The 20,062-nt window shown below is 36.7% G+C and overlaps 1 protein-coding gene across 1 annotated transcript in view; it reads right to left on the bottom strand.

Moving 5' to 3' along the window:
* Nucleotides 1-20,062, bottom strand: part of USH2A (usherin) — a 388,839-nt gene that overhangs the window by 320,365 nt on the left and 48,412 nt on the right. The window contains exons 9-10 of the mRNA XM_051613556.1: nt 14,028-14,223; nt 13,158-13,288 (exon numbers count right to left, since the gene is read on the bottom strand). Coding sequence (XP_051469516.1) covers nt 13,158-13,288; nt 14,028-14,223 — 327 coding nt within the window. The remainder of the gene's footprint in view (nt 1-13,157; nt 13,289-14,027; nt 14,224-20,062) is intronic.

The raw sequence follows: 20,062 nt of genomic DNA, 5'->3' as shown, positions 1-20,062 counted from the left end.
AAATAAGCCTGTGTAACACATGCTATTCTAGCTTCTTGAGAGAAAAAAAGAGAAATATTAAACAAAGTGTGACCATTCAGTTTTTAAATAGAGATTGTAAGTCCTCTTTTTTCAAAATAGAAGGAAAAAAACTGAGTAAACACTGAGGTAGTATTTACCATTTGGACACAGAAAACTGCAAAGAATAATTACAAAAATGCATTGTATAAATTGTGACTTCTAGTAAAACAACCTACTTCTTTGAATCACAGTTACTGCAAAACATTAGCATTTTCATATGGCACGTTTTGCATTTGTTTTGTCCAGACTATATGCTTATTTATTTTTGTGAAAATGTTAGGTAAATAAAAACAAAGTAAAGTTGAAAGACTTCCCTTCTGATTACTCATTCAAGACAAATTTTCTCTTTCTTTACAGAAGGATATGACCCAAGAGCTCAGTAGCTGAAACCTTTCCCTCTTTTCTTGGTTCAGCTGGGATCCAAGCATTCTACTTCAGTGGTGAGATACTCCATAAACAGGCAGCATTGCTATCTGGAAGGAGCTGAGGCACCTTACGGTATGCCTGGGCCATGATCTGGGAGTATTTACCTCACATCTTGTGCAAGATTAAAGGGCTTCTGGAAAGCTATCTGAATTTCAAACCTCTGGAAGCCAGAAAACAAACAATTTCTATATTCATCATTTTCTGATGCAGTGGGAAAACTGGCCACAGGAAAGGGCAACAATGGCACAGGAATGGAGAAACTAATGGTAGACAGCAGACCATACACAACACAGATGAGAAGAGGGAGTCAAAGCAAGACAGAGACGCAGGACACGTGAATTTAAAAGGTTTAGGATTAATAAGGAACAAAAACTAGTGTTTTCTAACTCAAGTGTTCTGGGGAATGCAGAGATAGCAGCATCAATTTTATACTGTGTTTTAGGTAATTTTCTTTGAGTCTGTGTATTTATTCTCAGTGCAAATACTTACAAATTCGAAAATGCATGGTGATTCAAAACTAGTTACTAATCTACATCAACAGCTGTAGTTCCATATACTTTGCTTTTAATTAGCTACCAGAACAAAAATTTCTCCAACAGTTGTCTTTTCCACCTTAAACCTTAGTCAGGCAAAGCTGAAATAATAGGAGAGTACTGTAGCATTAGAGATAAAGCTACTTGGATGTTCCACTTAATATAAATGTTATTATTACAACCTCCCATCTACAAAGAAGCTCTAAACTTTATTAGTACAGGATAAAACAGCGTATTTCAATATGTAATAGTAAATTGTCAGTGCAGAAAACACTAAAAGGTACAGAAGCATGTATTCCCACTCCTTCCTCAGAAAAGGTTTCCGTAGCCCAATAAAACCTCTTCAATATGCTATCAGGTTAGAAACCTATTACAGTTATATCAGCCATATTTTTAAGAAAGATGAAGATATTAAGAATCAAGAAAACAATATTTTATAAACAAAAGGCAACACAACAGCAAGTACAAAAAGGTAAGAGAGTTAAGAGACACCACAACAGCAGAAAACACAGCGACAAGGATTTTCAAGCTATTCCCTTTTAGACTGGATTTGATCTACTTAGTTTATTGTAAGAGACCTAGTCATGCATAACAACCATTCATCAGCGAACTCACAGGTGAAAAGTGACTCTGAGTTTAATCCTAAATGAAGAAAAATACCCAGTTTAAAACAAAACTTTAAAAGAAACATTTTGTGTTAGTGAACATAGTACACTCAGATTACACAATAGCAAGTATTATACAAAGATACCTCATTAGCACCTAACACAACACACACCCCAAGAGACTTTAAAATTACTCCACAAGCTACCACATGAAAGTGTGTACTAGATGAGAAAAAGAAAAAAAAAAAAAAAAGGAAAGAAAAAAGTCATTTTCAAAAAGTGGAAAAAAGATCAAAAAAGTAAGTTAAATAAGAGAGGATAGCCATCACCAAATTATAAAACCAGAATACAGCAATAAAAAAATTAGCTCTTAACAAGCAACATGCTTAAGGCATGAAGGAAAAAAATAATGTATTTTTTAAATGTCAGAAACAAAGGAAGACTACCAGAGAATCAGTGAGGGTAATGAAGAGTTAATTGATATGATTAGCAGATTCAAATTGGACATAAGAATTTTTTCACTAAGAGAGAAATGCAGCATCAGTAACAGGTTGCCCAGAGGGGATGTGGAATCTCCATCCCCAGAGGTATCAAGAATCATCCAAACAAAAACATGACTGACTGGATCTAGTGCTGACAACAGTTTTGCTTTGATGACCAACTAATGCATCTATGATTCTGTGTAGCATTCAGGAAAGTCAGAACCACAGCAGAGATTGCAAAGAAAGTACTTCACATCTGTTCACTAGGAAAGAGCTGTTACCATTCTGTATTTGGAACAATTTTCAAGATAGGTTTCAGGCTGAAATATCAGAAAGAAAAGATTTTAACAAAATCTCATCTGTTAGTAAGTGACTACACGAGTCAAGAGTTCAAGATGAACTGAAATATAATTAGCGAGTTATTAATTGCTTAAGTCAACCTCAGTAAAAAATTAATAAAGTGATAAAAGTTACATCAATCTCCTATAAAAACTGTAAAGAAGCTTCTGAGATCTACAGTCTAGTAGCCTTTATCTGTACAGAGTGAATTAAAAGAAATTAAAACATGAGCTTGGTATATCAGAAAAGTTTGTTACCTTTTTTTGCAAAGAAAAGTCAGGCTTCAGGTTTCTACTGCATTGCTTTCAGTCAGCAACATCTGGAAATACTGCCTATACTGAACCAAATGGATAATCAAAAAAGTCAAATTCATTTCTACATGAAGAAGTACTAACTTAACGCCTGGGGAAACCAATGCTGACTGTAGATAGACAGTGATAAGTAAAAAATTAGCTATTATCACTCAAGAAAGGGGCTGTTAAAGCTGCTCCATTCCCTCTAAAAATCATGTTAAGGCTCTGAGGCAGTTAAAAAGGCAATAGGAATACTGGAATTATTGGGAAAAGAACTGAAATTTAGACACAAAGTGTCATTCTGTCATAAAAATCCACTGTGTATCAATATTTTGCACGATTTGTATACCTGGCTACCCTACCTAATATAAAAAAGGTCACAAAGTAGAACAAGCAAAGATACAAATGAGATGAGACTAAAAAAAGAATACTTTGGAAAGAGACTACTAAAATTAAGGGAATACATGTCTATAAAATAATGAATGGCTTACATAATGAATATTCATTATTTCTCACATTATAAGGAAAGAACACTCAGGAAATTATCCGATGCAAACTTAAGGAAAAAGTACTTTTTCAAGACAATTCAAGTGTATAGAAAAATACACTTATTTTGAAGTGCATTAAAAAATGAGTTAGATTAATTACATGCCTAAACACCAAAAGAGACAACTTAGATGAAACCCCTAAGTTAATCTTAGGTAGCCCCAAAACGAAAAATAACTGGAATCTAGAGAAGTATATTACGGACGGAGCATATAAGATACTGTGCTACATGAAAGTCTCACCCAGTAGGTCTGTTTTTATCATAAATACATGGAGATCTAAGTCTAATTTTGAGCAGATAGCAGCCATTTCCTGATGCAGCAAGTGAGATGTGTAGATTACTGAGTGCTAAGAGAAGCAAAAAGCACCAGTATCTTCAGCATAATTTTAAGTGTCAAGCTATTACAAGAAGCAGTAATTTTGATCCCATTCAGCTGCAGAAAACTTACATGCCTAAACTTTCTCTTAATAGAGTAAATAGGGTAATTATGCCAGAAGAATAAATCCAACTCCTCAGAATGAGGGAGAAATATCTGGCCAACTGAAGAATACAACTCCAAATTTCTCCAGAAAACAGATAAAGAAACCATTAGGAAATCTCCCTATAAAAATTTCCTCCTACCTCGCTGTCATGTAGAAAAGAGTTTTCCATCCGTAATCAATACAAGTGGCAACTGGTTTCCTGGTTCTAAAAACAGTGGAAGTCTTTCATGGAAGTTAGAGGAAAGTATGAGAAACTGAGTATTTTTTTAGAAAGGAAGGCTTATCAGATTGCTTCTTAATGGAGCTGAAAATAGGTTTCTATGTACCAGATTAGAGGATCTGTAAATAATCCACTGACGTTCTTCCATAACAGTGATTTCAAAGTCTTGTGAAAAAAAAAGTCAAGCAGAAAATAAGACATTCTACAGACAAGAAAAAATTGAGCTTCTGATTGCATTCACAAATTACTATTTTGTTTTTACCTCAGCTACGACTAGAAACCTTTTCATTCTGCTTCTTCAGCCACTTTCTGTCAAGGATAGGATATCAAGATCAAAGTTATCTATTGAAGTTTAGACTCCAGAATTCAGAGTAAAAAATTCAATTATATAACTCCACTTTAACCCTGCCTTCAGTAATAAGCATTGCATTATAAGAGACAAATATCAGGGAAGGGAAATATGCCACTATATTGCACTCAGTATTACATAGCTTTTACCCTTCGCATGCTGCATATGCTTCAAGTAGCTGTGCAGAATTTTAGAGAAAAAGTTCAGAAATACGCTCCAGATAAAAACAGTAGATAAAAAGTAGTTAAAAGTAAAACTGGGAAGATTTGTAGGGTTCTGTAATTGCATGCCCTGGATGCTAAATTCTTCAGTATTTCAGCAGCAGACTCTGAAGACAGAGGAGAATATGCTTACAAGCTTGACAGATCACCCCAACTCAGGACGCCCAGCCAGCATCACCATGACCCAGAGGGCATCAACCAGCCTTAACTTTAAGGCTCTGAGCAGTCTCACATGGGGCCTCCACTTACACCCTCTGTCCAGGAGCTTCAGATAAGCTCCAGCCTGGGCATCTTCACCTTGCCTAGGCTATGCTGCAATTGGACTTAGGCTTCAGTGGTATCTTCAGCCTCATCTGTTGACTCCAGACTGGGCATCCTGGACCTCGTTTATCACTTTGCCTGCCCTCGGGTTTTCAATGGACCCTGTTATGAGCCCTTGGCCCTGTTTTGATGCTGCAAGACTGCCGTGGTCAGGATGGGTACTGCTGTGCTGGGATCATCTTCAGTGGGTTGATTTGCAACATCACTTTTACTCTTTGTGCAAATATTCTAAAATCAGTGAAGCAAAAATTCAAAACACAACACACAGCAAGGAGACATAGAATCATAGAATCATAGAATCATAGGGGTTGGAAGGGACCTCGAAAGATCATCTAGTCCAACCCCCCTGCCAGAGCAGGGTCACCTAGAGTACATCACACAGGAAGGCATCCAGGCGGGTTTTGAATGTCTCCAGCGAAGGAGACTCCACAACCTCTCTGGGCAGCCTGTTCCAGTGCTCTGTCACTCTTACAGTAAAAAAATTTTTCCTGATATTCATCTTAAACCTCCTATGCTCCAACTTGTATCCATTACCCCTTGTCCTATCACTGGTCTTCACTGAAAAAAGCTTAACTCCATCGTCTTGACACTCACCCTTTACATATTTGTAAACATTGTCTTCAGGCACATGAACCAGTCCCAAAGCAAATGTGGCTGCTTGGATTTCATAGTTTGCAGAGCAGCAGTTAATGCCCTAGTTTAAGATTCAGACTCTCTCTCACACACACTTTTTCCATCACTGTACAAATAAAAGATTTAAAAGATGCTTACAACAAAATCCTCCCTAGCTTGAGCACCTTCCAAGCCAAATGTATGCCTGAAAGCAATCCAGGGTGGTCAAGATGTTATCTTTGGTTAGAATGGCTCTGTGGCAGAGCCATAAGGGCGAAGCCTGCACAGTTTCTGCATCACATCACAGCCTGGTCGTGTGTGCACAGCCCCCTGCTGTAGATGATTCCTCTCCTTAGCAGTGTTTCCCCATAATGGGAAAAGGACATATAAGCACTGGTCAGGTACCAGGATGTGAAGATATGGTATAGCTTTACAACAGAGCTTTGTTTATGCACTTTCACATTAATTATAGCTGAAATTCTAAATTGAGGCAGATCAGAAAACCTACTGCAGCCAAATGCAACCTTTGGCCACGTTCCTCACTATACAGGGGCATGAGGGAGCATGTGTCCTGGCAGAGACAATATTTAACATCTCTCCCTCAACTATGTCAGGCCAGAAGGCAGAAGACACCTGTTTACTGCTCAGCTGGGTTATCCCTCCTCTGGCCAGCCCTGCCCGCTTTTTGGACAGGTTGGGTGTTATACCTCTCAGGGGAAAGCAGCTGCAGGTGCTTTCTCCATTACAGTTTGCTTTGCTGGGAGCTTGTGCACAAACCCAATCAGTTTAACAGTAAAAACATGAAAATGTGAAAAACACTACTGCAGAGATCTGGCAGCACTATTCACTGCTCAGTCCAGACTGTTCTGCTGCAGCTGGGATGTAGCAGGGCCTGCTCCTGGCACATTGGTCTTGGGTAGGGCACCGCCTCTCAGGTGGCTTTCTGCCCTTCCTTCCCTGCAGTTACTTTCTTGTGATAGGGCAGGTAACAGACTTAAAACAGACATAGCTACTCAGGCAGCATGTGCCAGATGCAGTATAAGGCACTCCCGACCCTCAAGCACCTTTGCTCCAATTCACAGCATTTTTTCTTTTCCAGGCAGATAACAGTTCTATCCTACCCACCTTGACCAAGTATTTAAGAGATAAGCAGCACTGTTTGTCCTCAGCAGCAATGACTGGACTCTGCTCATACACCTGGGACGCTTTGCTAATTTGTCCCACCAGGCAGTTTCAGGTCATGCTTAGGTGTCCCAACTCTAAACAACCCTTTTCCTCTTCTCTGTGGCATTTCCCACAACCACCTTCTCCTCTTCCAGCTCCACAGCAAGGCCCAGCAGTCAAGTACAACTGGCAGCTGCTGTACAACCCAGGGAGAGCTGCAGAGCTCACATTGGCTTTGCTTTCAGACTTGAAATACAGAAAAAGTGTGAAAAAATAATAATTTGGAAAATAACCCGGAAGTGATACTAGGCCTCCACAAATTAATGAGTACCACTTGCAACATGAGACAATACAGCTGCCACCTTGACAGAAGGCAATTAAGTCTTTTGCAACTCTGAACAATATCCTCTGCAGTAAAGTACAACTATACAGTGTTACTGTACAGTACCACTACAGAAAAGGTAAATGTCATTCTGCGAAGTATTAAAGATGGATCTCATATTTAAGACATGAGAAGGAAAGGTAAGGCTTCTGCTCAAACAGTTGAAGGGCACAACATATAAATTAGAAAAAGTACAGTAAAAAGCAATAAAAATAGCTTTAAAGAAATTGAATTCTAGTTCCTCTAAAAGAGAAAAGCAAAATTAAGGTTAATTAATATATATGAACTCTCAAGTTCATATGAAAACTGGTTACTGCATGAATTTAAGAAAGAAAATAATAATTTGGCTTACTATGGGGAAAATGTGGCTTAAAATGGGAAACAAAAGTAAAATAACAGCTTTATTTTCTCTGTAAAGATAGAAAAGAATCAAAATAATCCAGAAGAATGCAACGCTTGGCAATGCATAGTTACAAAGAAGTTGTACAAGATGAAAAATGTTTATAATGCTGTAATAATAGGTGTACCACAGGTTATAACATGGAAATCAACATCAAAATGGGTAGAACAAACCATTTCTATAACTACATAAAAATTTAAATTAATTATGAAGCAAAGTCGTTGTTGTTGTTATGATTATTATTATTTCTGTAAATCTAACCTACTCTGGAAACAATGGTATAATTGAGAATACTGGTAGCATTTAATAATTAAAGATTTTATTTACCAGGATTTTACCAATGTGCACTGGAGATATTACTGAACCTTCCCTTCCTCCCCCCAGTTCGAATGCTATCTGTCATTTGAAGAAATAGACTTTAATTATGCTGGTTGCATAAAGAGCAGAAAGCAATCTGTTTTTCTGTTGCTTATGCCTGACGGGCCTGGTTCGGACCCAAACAGCAAGCAGCCAGAAACAGCCTCTCTATTTAACATGACCAACTCAGTACTAAATCACTTATGGAAAATATCTGTCTAGGTTGTTCACTACAAAAAATTAGTCTAGCTGAGTATTGCTACCGAGCAGTGCTGTATCTTGGGACCTCATAATTACAATTGTTATTTGATACAGAAAATCACTGATGCTGAGTTAGCACATATCCCTTGTGTAATTTATAATTTACGTATGAAATACACATTAGTCCCATAACCTTGCCTGTAAACGGTTCTAAAAAGTATGCAAGCAATTTTCTCCAGCACAAATCACAGCTACTGCATCATTGTCCTTAATCAGTAAGCAGACTACTTGAGATTTCTGAATTTCATCTATAATAGCAGTTCACATGGCTTTAGACTGCAGCGATACCACTCCCCAGTTGGGGGACACTCATCACATGCAGAACCACAAATCCAAAGAGACATCTCTTGTGGAACTCTCCCAGTGTTCAGTTACTAAAATGATATAAGAACTTAGGAAGAGGTTTAAGTATTCAGGGCAAATGGCAATAAACTCCAAAGTATTGTCATAATTACTGTTTAGGATACAGCAAACTATTTAGTCATATCATTCATCTAGTAGATACTCAACACATCCACATCATCATCTCAGAAATATATCTTCTGGCTTCAAAATCTGTTGACCATATGTATTCATAAAGTGATGAAAAAAAATAACTGGCCTAAGCCTTTCTCAAAGTTAAAACCATCTTTATCTTTCTGGATATCCCTGTAATTTCAGATTCTTTGCTGTCTGTAATAGCAGAAATATACAGCCAGAAAGGTCATCAGAAAGTGTCTCCACTTCTGGAGAATAACAATGAGATGTGGCTTGATGTCACTAAATAAAAAACTGAAGTTGACATTTCCTAATTTTCTTTTACCAAAGTTAAGTTCCGATTTTGAAGCCCAAAACACATGACAAAAGCCATTTGCGATTGGCTGAGTCATTTCTAATTTCAATGTTTTACTCTCTACCAGGACAAAAGCACCTTCCTTGGACCAGCTGGAAATGCCCTAGAACTCACATTTTGAGACCCATGGGTATATTTAGTTTCTGCATGGAATTATTTCTGTACACCTTGCCATTGCTGGCTTTGCAAATGATTTGTACCGATCTTGATGTTCTGCTTTTTTTATATAAATGCTAATCATACACTTCTGCTACCTTCTTACTTGACGCAAATCTGGCAAGGACCCTAGCATCCAGTTGACTGCAATCTCAGGAAGAGCAGTAGAGTTGAGGACTTATTTTCTTCTCCTTCTCTTCAGTTGAGGAAATGAGAAGTCTAAGGTGTGCTAGCTCCCACACATAGGTTAATGGTCTGACCACCAAATACCTGAGAGTATTTTCAGAACGTCAGCTTTGGGAACTGAAAATTGAATAAGCAGCATAATTAAGTTTTATTTCACTCCCCTGCTATCGCTTCTTGCCATCGCATATGATGACTTTCAAAAGTCAGTAGCTTTCTACTACCTCTGCTTAAAATATAAAATGAGGTGTTTAACCTCCACCCATGACACTTCAGTGGGTGGGAGCAGACCAAATCCCAAAAATAATTTGACAAACTATCACCAAAAAAAAGCAATTCCATGGTGCAAAACTCATCAGAAATTAAGCCATGAAATTATTTAACATAAAAAGCTCATTTTCCTTCACTTCAGCAATAAGATTAAAGGCTTTTCACGAAGAGAAATCCAGGATTCAGAACACACACATTATTTTATAACTTTATTTTTATGGACTCCACTATGCCTCCGAGCTTTTCATTGACACGTTTGCACCCTCTATATTCCTTAGGCTATTTAATATATATGTTGACTGAAATGCCCTTAATTAACTGCTTTACCTATGTTCTTTCCCTGTAACACACATTCTAGTCATTTATTGATTGTCAGTCACAATAAATGGGCTGAAAACTGTGTAGGTGGAAAAACGAGAACAGGGGAATGCTCATTCTAATTTTAGATCAAATAATTTATCAACTCAGATGTAAAGTTATTAGAAATAAAGACTCTAGTTTGGTTTAAAATACATATACATACACAACTCTTTCCATTAAGTATTATAAAATTGAAATACAAAAAACATTCAAAATTTTGAGGGAAGAAATGAAGACATTCTGATGAGCAATTTTGAAGAAGCATATAGAAAGATGAAATCTTAAGTCTGTTCAAAAGCTCACTTGGTAGCACTGGAATCTGTTTTCATTTGACTCCTCAGAGGAAAGAGTAACTCATGTTTTGTTGATCTTCGTGTTTTAGAAAGAGTTATCTTGCAACATGAGACAATACAGCTGCCACCTTGACAGAAGGCAATTAAGTCTTTTGCAATTCTGAACAATATCCTCTGCAGTAAAGTACAGCTTCTTTGCACCAATAAGTATATGATACATATTTATTTGCATGTTAAGAGTAAATTTTTAAATACCAGCAAAAGCTGAGTAAAGAAAAAAGCCTCAATTCACTGAGAGCAGAATGGTACTTCCAAAGACTAGGTAAAAGCAATAGAAGCACTTCCAGCTTCGCCTAGAAACAAATGCCCTGGAAAAGAGTGCTTTTTTTCACCCCATTATATATGGCATATTATAATAGAAACATGAAAGGACTACAAACTGCTGTGCCTGATTGAATATGTAAGCATTTGTAGAGCAGTCTGGGTAAAAAGCAGCACAGGAAAATGAGTCTGGGATTGTTGTATAAGGGCCAGAAGAAATTCATCTCCAGCTCTCCATACAGAGCAAGAATGATCAAATCAGCAGTATTCTGGCAGAATTTTCTCATGTGTGAATAGTTAGAGAGAAAAGGCAGCAGCAGCCAATTCTTCTCCCAGTCTCATAAAATCCAGGCTTCTCAAATAATTCTTCAAATAATTCCTGATTGTTTGAAATATTTTGTGACAAACATTCAAAAGGACAATGTGGCCAAGGCATATGTTTTTGACACTGATTAGATGTCAATAAGCAGCACAGAACTGGACAAATTTTATCAGGCTGTAGCAATTTTTCTCTTGTACCCACCAACCTCATAGGAAGACTTCCCTCTGCAAAAAAAGTTCTAATGAACTGCTTGTGGATGTATTGCTACATCACTCTTCTAAAATCCCATTCATTAATAGAAACCATAAAGTTATAATTTGGGGGGTTTAATGTTAATTCTCACTATTAAATACAAATGAAGTTACACATTGATCTGTAAGTGGGCATGATTTACTGAAAACCTATGCAAGGGAAAAATCCTACACATGCCTTTCTCACCAAGGGTGAAACAGATGAACAGAACAGGAATAAAGTTTTCATGATCAACCCAATTAACTGACATGGGAGTAATTATGTTACAGTAAGGTACCCATCCTGTAAACTAGCTACATAATACTACATTTTATGAGTAAATATTCTTTCTGTATGATTCAATAGATGCATTTGTGATTCAATGGATTAATTGTGGAGCTGTGCACCTCTTGGAACTTAGTGACACAACCAGCACGTCATGGAAAGAAGAAAGTCTTGATGAGCTGCAGAAAACGAAGTTATGCAGTAAAATTGTATTCTGACCCATTTTTTGCATATTTCCTTGAAAATTATAATCGTGATGTGACAATTAATTTTCATGAGTAGGGTTCTTATTCCTTACAATCCTATCTTCCACGGGTGAAATCTGGAAACATTTCCTTCAATGATGCCTTCCTATTTCATGTAACTCATTTCAGCCTTTAGTCCCCAACCTTTATTAATCTATCCTTTAATTCTTCTTAATCATTTCACCCTGCTCTGCTTCTCCTGCAGCAGTCAATTGATGTTTTATTGAGCTATACAGTCTCCCCCATTTTATCTCTCTGTTCCTACTTTCCTAGTTAAGCTTCATCAATGTTCTTGTATATTTCACTCTAAAGCAGTTATTTCTGTAAACTACTCTTCCTCTGGTTAGTAATCACAGCTAAAATGGTTTTAGGTTAACGTTTCACCACAAACCATGGACATGAAAATTAGCATTTGCTTCCATTTTTCCTATAGCTTAAAAAGTAGTCTTAATATTATACCTATGTTTTTCAAGGTTTTTTTTCATTTCTGTGAGGCTGGCAAAAAGAATCATCTTCAGAAGACAGAAAATGATACATTAATTTTTATTTACAACAGAGAATTATTTTTAAAGCATTTTTTATAAACTTCCTGATCACTCAGCATACAGACCAATGCAGAAGTCCTGAGAAGGTGGGGTCAAACTGGGCATGTATTTGTACCATGATAAAACCAAGGATGAAAATACAGCAGGATACACAAAAGCTTACTGTTAAATAAAATGCAGTAACAACGGACACAATATGAAAAATGCTAGAGATTGGTTTATGAAAAAAGTTTGGATAAAAGAAGATACAGGATGTGGCAGCAAGCTGAAAAGCTCCATCTCATTTCCCTAAGAACAAGTTCTACCTTTAAAATGTTTTTAAAATATCTTTCAAACATAGAAGCTATTTCTTCCATATTCCTAACAAAATCTGGATTTTGGCCATGGGCAGAACATGAACCACAATATATCCTTAATATATGTTCAAGACTTCAGTCACTTTTCCTGCTTTTTTTTTATATTCATGCTTTGAAAGCTAGATTTACTATCAGACTACGTGTCTTGCATGTCAATGAGGTCCACAGGCATAAAAAGCGTAGCTGATGGTCTTTCCAGCATAACTTTGTGGGTCTCTTCTTTTTTAAAATGGATTTTATTAATTAAAAGGGAAATTGATCCTTACCTTATTAAAGGGAAAACTAGCTTAATTTTAGCACAATTTCAGGCTCAGCTTATTGTCCGAATTTTCAAAATTTGTTGGTAAATTTAAGACAGTATCAAGACCTTCAAAAACACTCAAAACCTAGATGTTTTAACATTACTGAGTGCACAAGGTACCTGATAGCATCCCAAAACTACTATTCACTTCTGAAAATTGGTACAGCGTCTTCTATGCCTTTTTCAGATCTAGATGAAGACCTCTTCAACAGTACGTCTCAAATTGCTTTCTGTGTTTTCTCATCTTTTGGTCTCTGACGTAAGCCAATTATCATTTTGAAAAGGCTGAACTTAGGCACTTTTTATGGAGTAGTTACTCTCTAAATACACTTTGGAAAATCTTACTGCTCTGTACCCAGCTGATTAAAATGTTTTGTCATTTTTCTGTATTGAGGCTACTTACATTATCACATAGAAGGCTCTTATTTTTGGTGCCTGTTGCATAACAGTCACAGGGTTTGCAAACATCAATGGCTGAAAGATCTGCACCTGCTTGTCTGTAATGGAAATCCTTGCACAGCTCACAGTTCCTTCCTGCATGAAAGAGAGGTTATGCATTATGGCTTCCAATTCATTAAAATTAGCTGTATAATTCAAAATTAAAGACTCTATTCCTTTGAGAGAATTCTATAATATTCAGGACGTCCATTTTAATGCACCTTTCATCTCTACCTGCCAATTTAGTGATCCAGAGCATATGAAACAATGAACCTGTTACAAACTATGTTTTACTCCATTAAACTTCCATCTGTTATATAATACCACACTTATATAAAAGCTGTGCCGTGCAAATGCCTATATATTTTTTGGAAAAAATACTGTTGAACCTGAAACTTTTCTTTTTCCCTTTTCTAGACAAAGCCAAGAAAACTGAAATAGAAGAGATCTGTTGGGAAAAAAATATTCAAATATATACTTACACAGAATAGAAACCTTGACTCAATAAGCAAGAAACTGACATTAGAGCAACATGTTACAACATTTTTAATAGTTACCTGCTAAACTAGTTCAATTAGCGCATGTAACAGAAACAGTTTTGAAGCTGTACATTCTAGTTATTTATTAGAATGTGTTTTGCACAGAAGATTTTATACAAGATCACATTTTAGCAGTATTTTCCTGTAGCTTAAGTACTGGCACAATTGTAATTACTGCACTATCTGATTAGTTTAAACATATATACATACATAAGAATTTATTGAAATGCCAGCCATGGAGCATTACTCATTTCATCTGACTTGAGACTTAGCCAAAAAGTGACCATATGACTTACCAGCTGTGTTGTGCTGACAGTTATCACACACTCCACCACTGCCTCTGTAGTGTTCCTGAGGAAAAGGGTCCATTGCTAAGTCATAGTGGCAGCTTACTGCATGGTTGTAACACTGACAAGGTTTGCAATTATAGGCATGAACTTGGTCACCTGGACGAAAAGGTTTGTCGTTGTACAATGGCAAACAGCGATCACACTGAAATTTAAAACAACAAACAAACAAATAAATAAATAAATGCTATTTCTTTACCTTACACAACACTATTTTACTCTCCGTATTCATGTTTCATCCTGTGTGGTTTTCTCCTATTTAAATATTAAAAATATCGGTTTTAAACAAGAAGTGAGAAAGCATTTAGGGAAATTGTAAAACAACCTCTTATTTAAAAAAATCTTTTAAAGTTACTTCAACAACAGTTGAAAATCAAGGAGGGCAGGGAAAAGAAAAGCATTTTAAGTATTTAGCTCAACACAGGCCAACATTCTGAGACTCAGATTTAGTTAAACCTCTAAAGATGCAAAATGGCACCTACTGTGTTGGAGGCACAGAAGACAACTTACCTAATGCATCCATTTGGATGATTTTTAAGCAATGTCTATTAATGTAGTTTGTAGTATTGTAGTAACTGTAGTTTTTACTGTTACCGGTTAACCTTGAGAATGAGACAAAAGGCCTCCGGAGCATGGCCAAGCACTTGATATTGTACAGAGCATCTGAAATATCAGCACTTTTTAATGTGCATTTATCTCATGAAATTTTAAGAAATAAATTTCAAACAAAAACCCACAAAACTCTACAGATATTTAACTTTGTCAGGTTATATTTTAAATATGACAACAATGCAATACCAGGATGCCAGGTACATTGTATAAATATAAACCTAAACAAACCACCTTGTTTTCTTCAATTATTTTAAAATTTATTCAATATCAAGACTAACGATACTCAAGTACTTAACTTAAACCCAAACTGGTAACATTATTTTTTAAATAGTCCAGGAGCACTTCAGAGGTTCATTTTTTATATTCGGATGAACTCATAATATTACCTTCTAAGAGTTCTGTGAAGAATGTGAAGTTGGAGTAATCTTCAGTTCATAACAGACTCTATAAAACTTCAAGGAGAAAATTTATTGTGCCTATTGGTTCATTGAGAACTAAAACCATATTGGATTTCTTAAAGATAATGAATGGACAGCATTTTGGACAATTACATTCTCTTTATGATTAACAGTCCAACTAGTTCTTATGAAATTGGTCCAAAGAATCATACATGTTGGCACTGCAGAGATGTTTGTTTAGAAGAATTTTTTTAATTGAACTCGCATTACTGAAAGTCCATTCCCAAAATTCTGGTGCCTTGCCAGATCTAAGAAATAAAATATATATTTGCAATTATATTTTCCATCTTTCAGAAGGAACCTAAATGCTTCAAAACAAGTAGATTTCTGTAAAGTACTTGGGTAACCTCTTAAGTTTCAGATATGTACTGATCTTTCTTCATGTCTACTATTCTAACCACTGTTGTAAGTATTTAGGCCTACAGTGTGCCTACATCAGCTATACACTGATCATTAGGAAACTACTGAAGTTTCTAAACTGTTTCACTCACAGCTAATGCTGGGAAAGCCTGAACTGTGGGTAAAATCAGAAACTGCATTAGAAAACCTAAGCTGAAGATAGCCCAGGAATTGGGAACAGTCACAACATCTACAACCCATAGCAAAAGTAACTTCAGAGATAAAATGGAAGCACAAGGCTTTATCTGCTGGGATTTAGTTTCAATAAATTAAATTAACAGTAAGAGGTAAGATCACTGTACATTTTTGCAATATTAAAAACAAAACAACATAAAAACCCACACCACCACCACCACAGTGAGAGAAAAAGGAGGTTTCAGGATGAAAATTAGCAGGACTTCACTTCCGCTCTTGAACTCTGACCTTTGTTTATTAGAAGAACCACTGCCTAATCTTGATTAGCCTAGTTTGAGTACACCAAGGGGAACACCTTGTCCATAACCATTACACAAGTTACAGAGCTTTAACTCATTCAAGTTCTTCCCTCATTCACAACAATCTGTCCTCTCTCTAGTCTTTGACTCTACATTGAGGAAAATCAGCATTACACAGCACCAGCAACATGACACAAGAGGGTTCATTCAGGCATTGTACAACTTGGGAAGAAAAATAAACAAACCCAAGCTACCAGTCAAACCATCCCACTGATGCAGCTTTCTCTTCACAGCATGTCTAAAGAAATAAGTCCTCCTTGGAAGGAAAACAGTACTGGAAGAACCTGCCAGCCTCCAATTTCCATTTGTGCATGGCCCTCCACACACCTGGTGAAGGCATTCATCATTTCAATTCATATTTAATCTTAGACCAGTTATTCAGGCAAACCTATGCTTGCACTTATTGTTAAATGACACACAAGCACTAAGGAGTGAGAGAGAAAAGAGATGGCAAGAAGTGGTTACATAGCACGGAGCCCCTTTGAACTACCATGTCTCTTGTTCTGTGACTTTTACAATTTTGTCAAAACTTTTGAAAAGCCTTGGCAAAAAAACAGTCATTCAAAAGTTGGCAATGACTGTGAAACAATTGATCTTCCAGGAGTAGTCACACCTGTATGCATAAAAAATGTTTACTGGACCGCCACCCCATCCTGCTGAGTTTGTCACACCTTTATTAGGTTAAGAATTGCATTTAACTTCCAGACCTGATGAGTTTAACCTTCATTTTTGGTAGCACAATGAGGTATATATGGCAGTCTTCAGGTCTTCATTCACCAAATGTAAACTCTGCATTTCTCCAAAGCATAATTGTTGAGATTTTTAAAGGTATTGAGAGAGCCAGTTTTCAATTCTTGGCTACCATGAGTAAAATGGATAGGTAAATTCCCAAAAAGCCTTTGATAAATCTGAACAAGGTTTAGCAGTAGATTTACAAAGAATGTTAACTCTTGACAAAAGAAATAGCCATAAAACCTACAGACATGCAGGCGTCCTTACTCTTGGTTACATATAAGCCCTTCAGAAAACATGTAAAATACATGGCTTTCCCTATGGACAATAACAAACACGTCCTCTTGATATGTAGTACCTGAACCATGAAAATTTTTCTTAGAAAACATTACATGGAGCCAGACAGTCGAGACACCTAGCTCATCTTGGCCCAATTTGCTAGACTAAATTTATTATTAAAAACTTATTTCAAATAATGAATTTAGGATTTTTTTTTTACTGAAATTATTATTAAAAAACCTACCTTCTCAAAATTCCTGAACCCAGTACACTTATGGAAAGATCACCAGTGACTTCAGCCTAAGCCTTATGTGCCAAGTTCCTTATTAGCCACTAAGAATACTGAGGACAGTGACTCTGAAGAAACAGTTAACAAATATTCAAATAAATACTTCAGAAGGAATTGCAACAATACTCTAAGACTTGCAGTAAGTCATGATCAACTAGAACCTTCTACTCCAATGTTTTCAACACTTTTAAAATATTCCACTGCTTGCCTTTGGGTGTCATCTTTTTATTTATTTATTTATTTTAACTGTCATGTAGCATTTATTCTTTTTTTTCTTTCCTAGCCTGTGTAGGAGCTCCTATCTCATATCCACCAGTCAACATTCAGTTGCAATAACCAGAGTACATACACATATAGAATACATATATTATGCTTCTATAATATACACATGCCATTAATAATACACAGATTTAAAAATCTGCTGAAGTAATAACAAGATTTGAATGCCACCTTCTCAGACATTTTTAATGCTCTCTTGCATTTTAAAAACTGTTATATGTATTACCCAACCATGTTTGTTTGTGTTGCTCTGTAAGTCTTGACTACAATAAGATAATTAATCATATACTATTTTTTTCTTCCTACAAGATCCCAGTCTGCACACAAATGGACAGTATGCTTTCACTCCATTTAGCTTCATTAGCCAAATAAACATGAATTCTAGGCAATGTCTATTCCAGTGTAGCTTAGCCCTGCTCTAAAGACAGTCACCTTAATTTCCCCATGGATTTTCCTCAGGACCCTCATGTCCTGGTTTGAGGCAGGTTTAAGACAATTTTCTAGTTACTTTTTTTTTTCTTCTTCAGTGAACTCTCTTTTAAGCAGCACACTTGCTGAAATTAGCAGCAAGTTTTTGAGCTAGTGGACTGATAATGCTTGAATGTCTATAGTTACTGCTGAGAGACCATGGACACTTTGCTCCACTTGTTGAATCTGCTGCTTCTGACACTAAAGGAGCAGAAGGGTTGTATCTGCAACCTTCCTGTAGGCAGAAGTGGACTAGACAGATGGCCAAAGAGTATTCCATCCCATAATATACTTGGCACTCAGTATAAATTCAGGGATAATGGAAGTCAAGACCTCTTTTACTCTTCTTCCGTCCATGGCCAGCATCCAGGGAGGACTCCATCTGTCCATCACCACTGATCCCCAGGCCCGTGCACTCCTGACCCTCACAACTCTCCTCTCAGCTCCTGTCTGCTCTGCTGCTCTCTCCAGGACATTTCAGGACTGCTCTCAGCTCAGGAGATGCCATGGGAGTTACTGGGGGCGCAAGGAGGCAATAGGGTTTTGTACATTCCTGAACATACTTATATATATTCGTACATATTTTCTTTTATCACTAGTATTTAATTAAAGCTGTCTAGTTTTAGTTTTGTCCTTATTCTCTCTCTCCTTCCCTACTTGGGTGGGAGGGGGAAGGGATTGAGAGCATTGTTGTCATTGGTTTAATTGCCCATCCAGAGTCAAACCGTGACACCTGACTACAGCATTTGACAATCTATCCAGAACTCATGTTAGCAGAGCTTTGAAGTGCTCATGTTAGCTGTCTCTTGTGAACTCGCCAAAGACCAAAGAGCTCTTCAAAGCCAAGTTTTACTAGGGGAAAGAGAAAATAAAAATGTCAAGAACACTCTAACTGACTCCAAGTGACTAAGGAAGATAGAAGAGTGTCTTACCCCTGTTCTATTGTAACACTCCACATAACTTAAAAGGATGCAACATAATTTTAGAAACTTAAGCACAGCTGTAGCAGGTGGTTTACTAATACCATATGCCAAACAGCATTCTAAGAAAAGATACTACTGCTGCTTTGCAATGGCAAAAGGACTGGCAAAGAAGATCTACCACTCTGAATGCCATATTCCAATAATGGGACACTACTAAGATCTCAAACACTGGCATCGATGTTGTTCAGCAGCATAAGATATAGTTCTACTCAACTCCTCTTTCATTTATGCTTTTTTTGTGAAGCTACATGAAGCCACGCTAAGTCCTACAAAATCAAAGCATATGCCACCATACTATTTCTGATACTCAGACTGCTCAGTAAATTAATTCACACTTAAATTCTCTAGGATTAAAATTCAAAGCTATTTTCAAACCAGGCATCTACTCCATCTCACTCTCATTTAAACATCAACCCTGTAGGACTTCTGTAAAATAGGAGAGAAAAAGAAGGTATGTTTTTCAGCTGATGAGTTTGGCATGCGTTCTGGTTTACTAAAGCTGACTTGCTTAGAATATTCAACTGGAGGAGATGTTGTGTTTATTTTTCCCTCTTTCTACCTTGTCTATTTGGAATAAGCCTATGAATTCCATTCTCCTGTAACATTATAGAGTCCAATAGCCCCTGTTACTAGGTATTCTAGGGTTAATTTCATTCCTTTGAGGACACTATGCATGGGATTATTTTACTATTATTAATAATAGTTTTAGTGGGGTAAAAAAACCCACAAGACAAAGAAAACAAACAAATAAAACCAAATAAAAAACCAAACAAACATATTAAAAAAAAAGCACTATGATTTACAGCAGCTATTTCCACCAACAGTTAAGCAACACCACAGTTTTGTCTTGGTTTTCTTTCACATTAAATGAACTAAATATCCTGCACAGGATCTTAATTTCTGAGAGGTAACAATGACAACCATAATGCTAGTTGCCATCTGCCTGCCTCTTAAGTAAAACTTACAAATGTCAGACCAAAATGTATAAGGG

The sequence above is a fragment of the Apus apus genome, chromosome 3 (genome assembly GCF_020740795.1).
Source record: "Apus apus isolate bApuApu2 chromosome 3, bApuApu2.pri.cur, whole genome shotgun sequence".
NCBI lineage: Eukaryota > Metazoa > Chordata > Aves > Apodiformes > Apodidae > Apus > Apus apus.
Note: the sequence above shows the minus strand (reverse complement) of the source record. Positions and strands in the feature narration are given on the sequence as shown.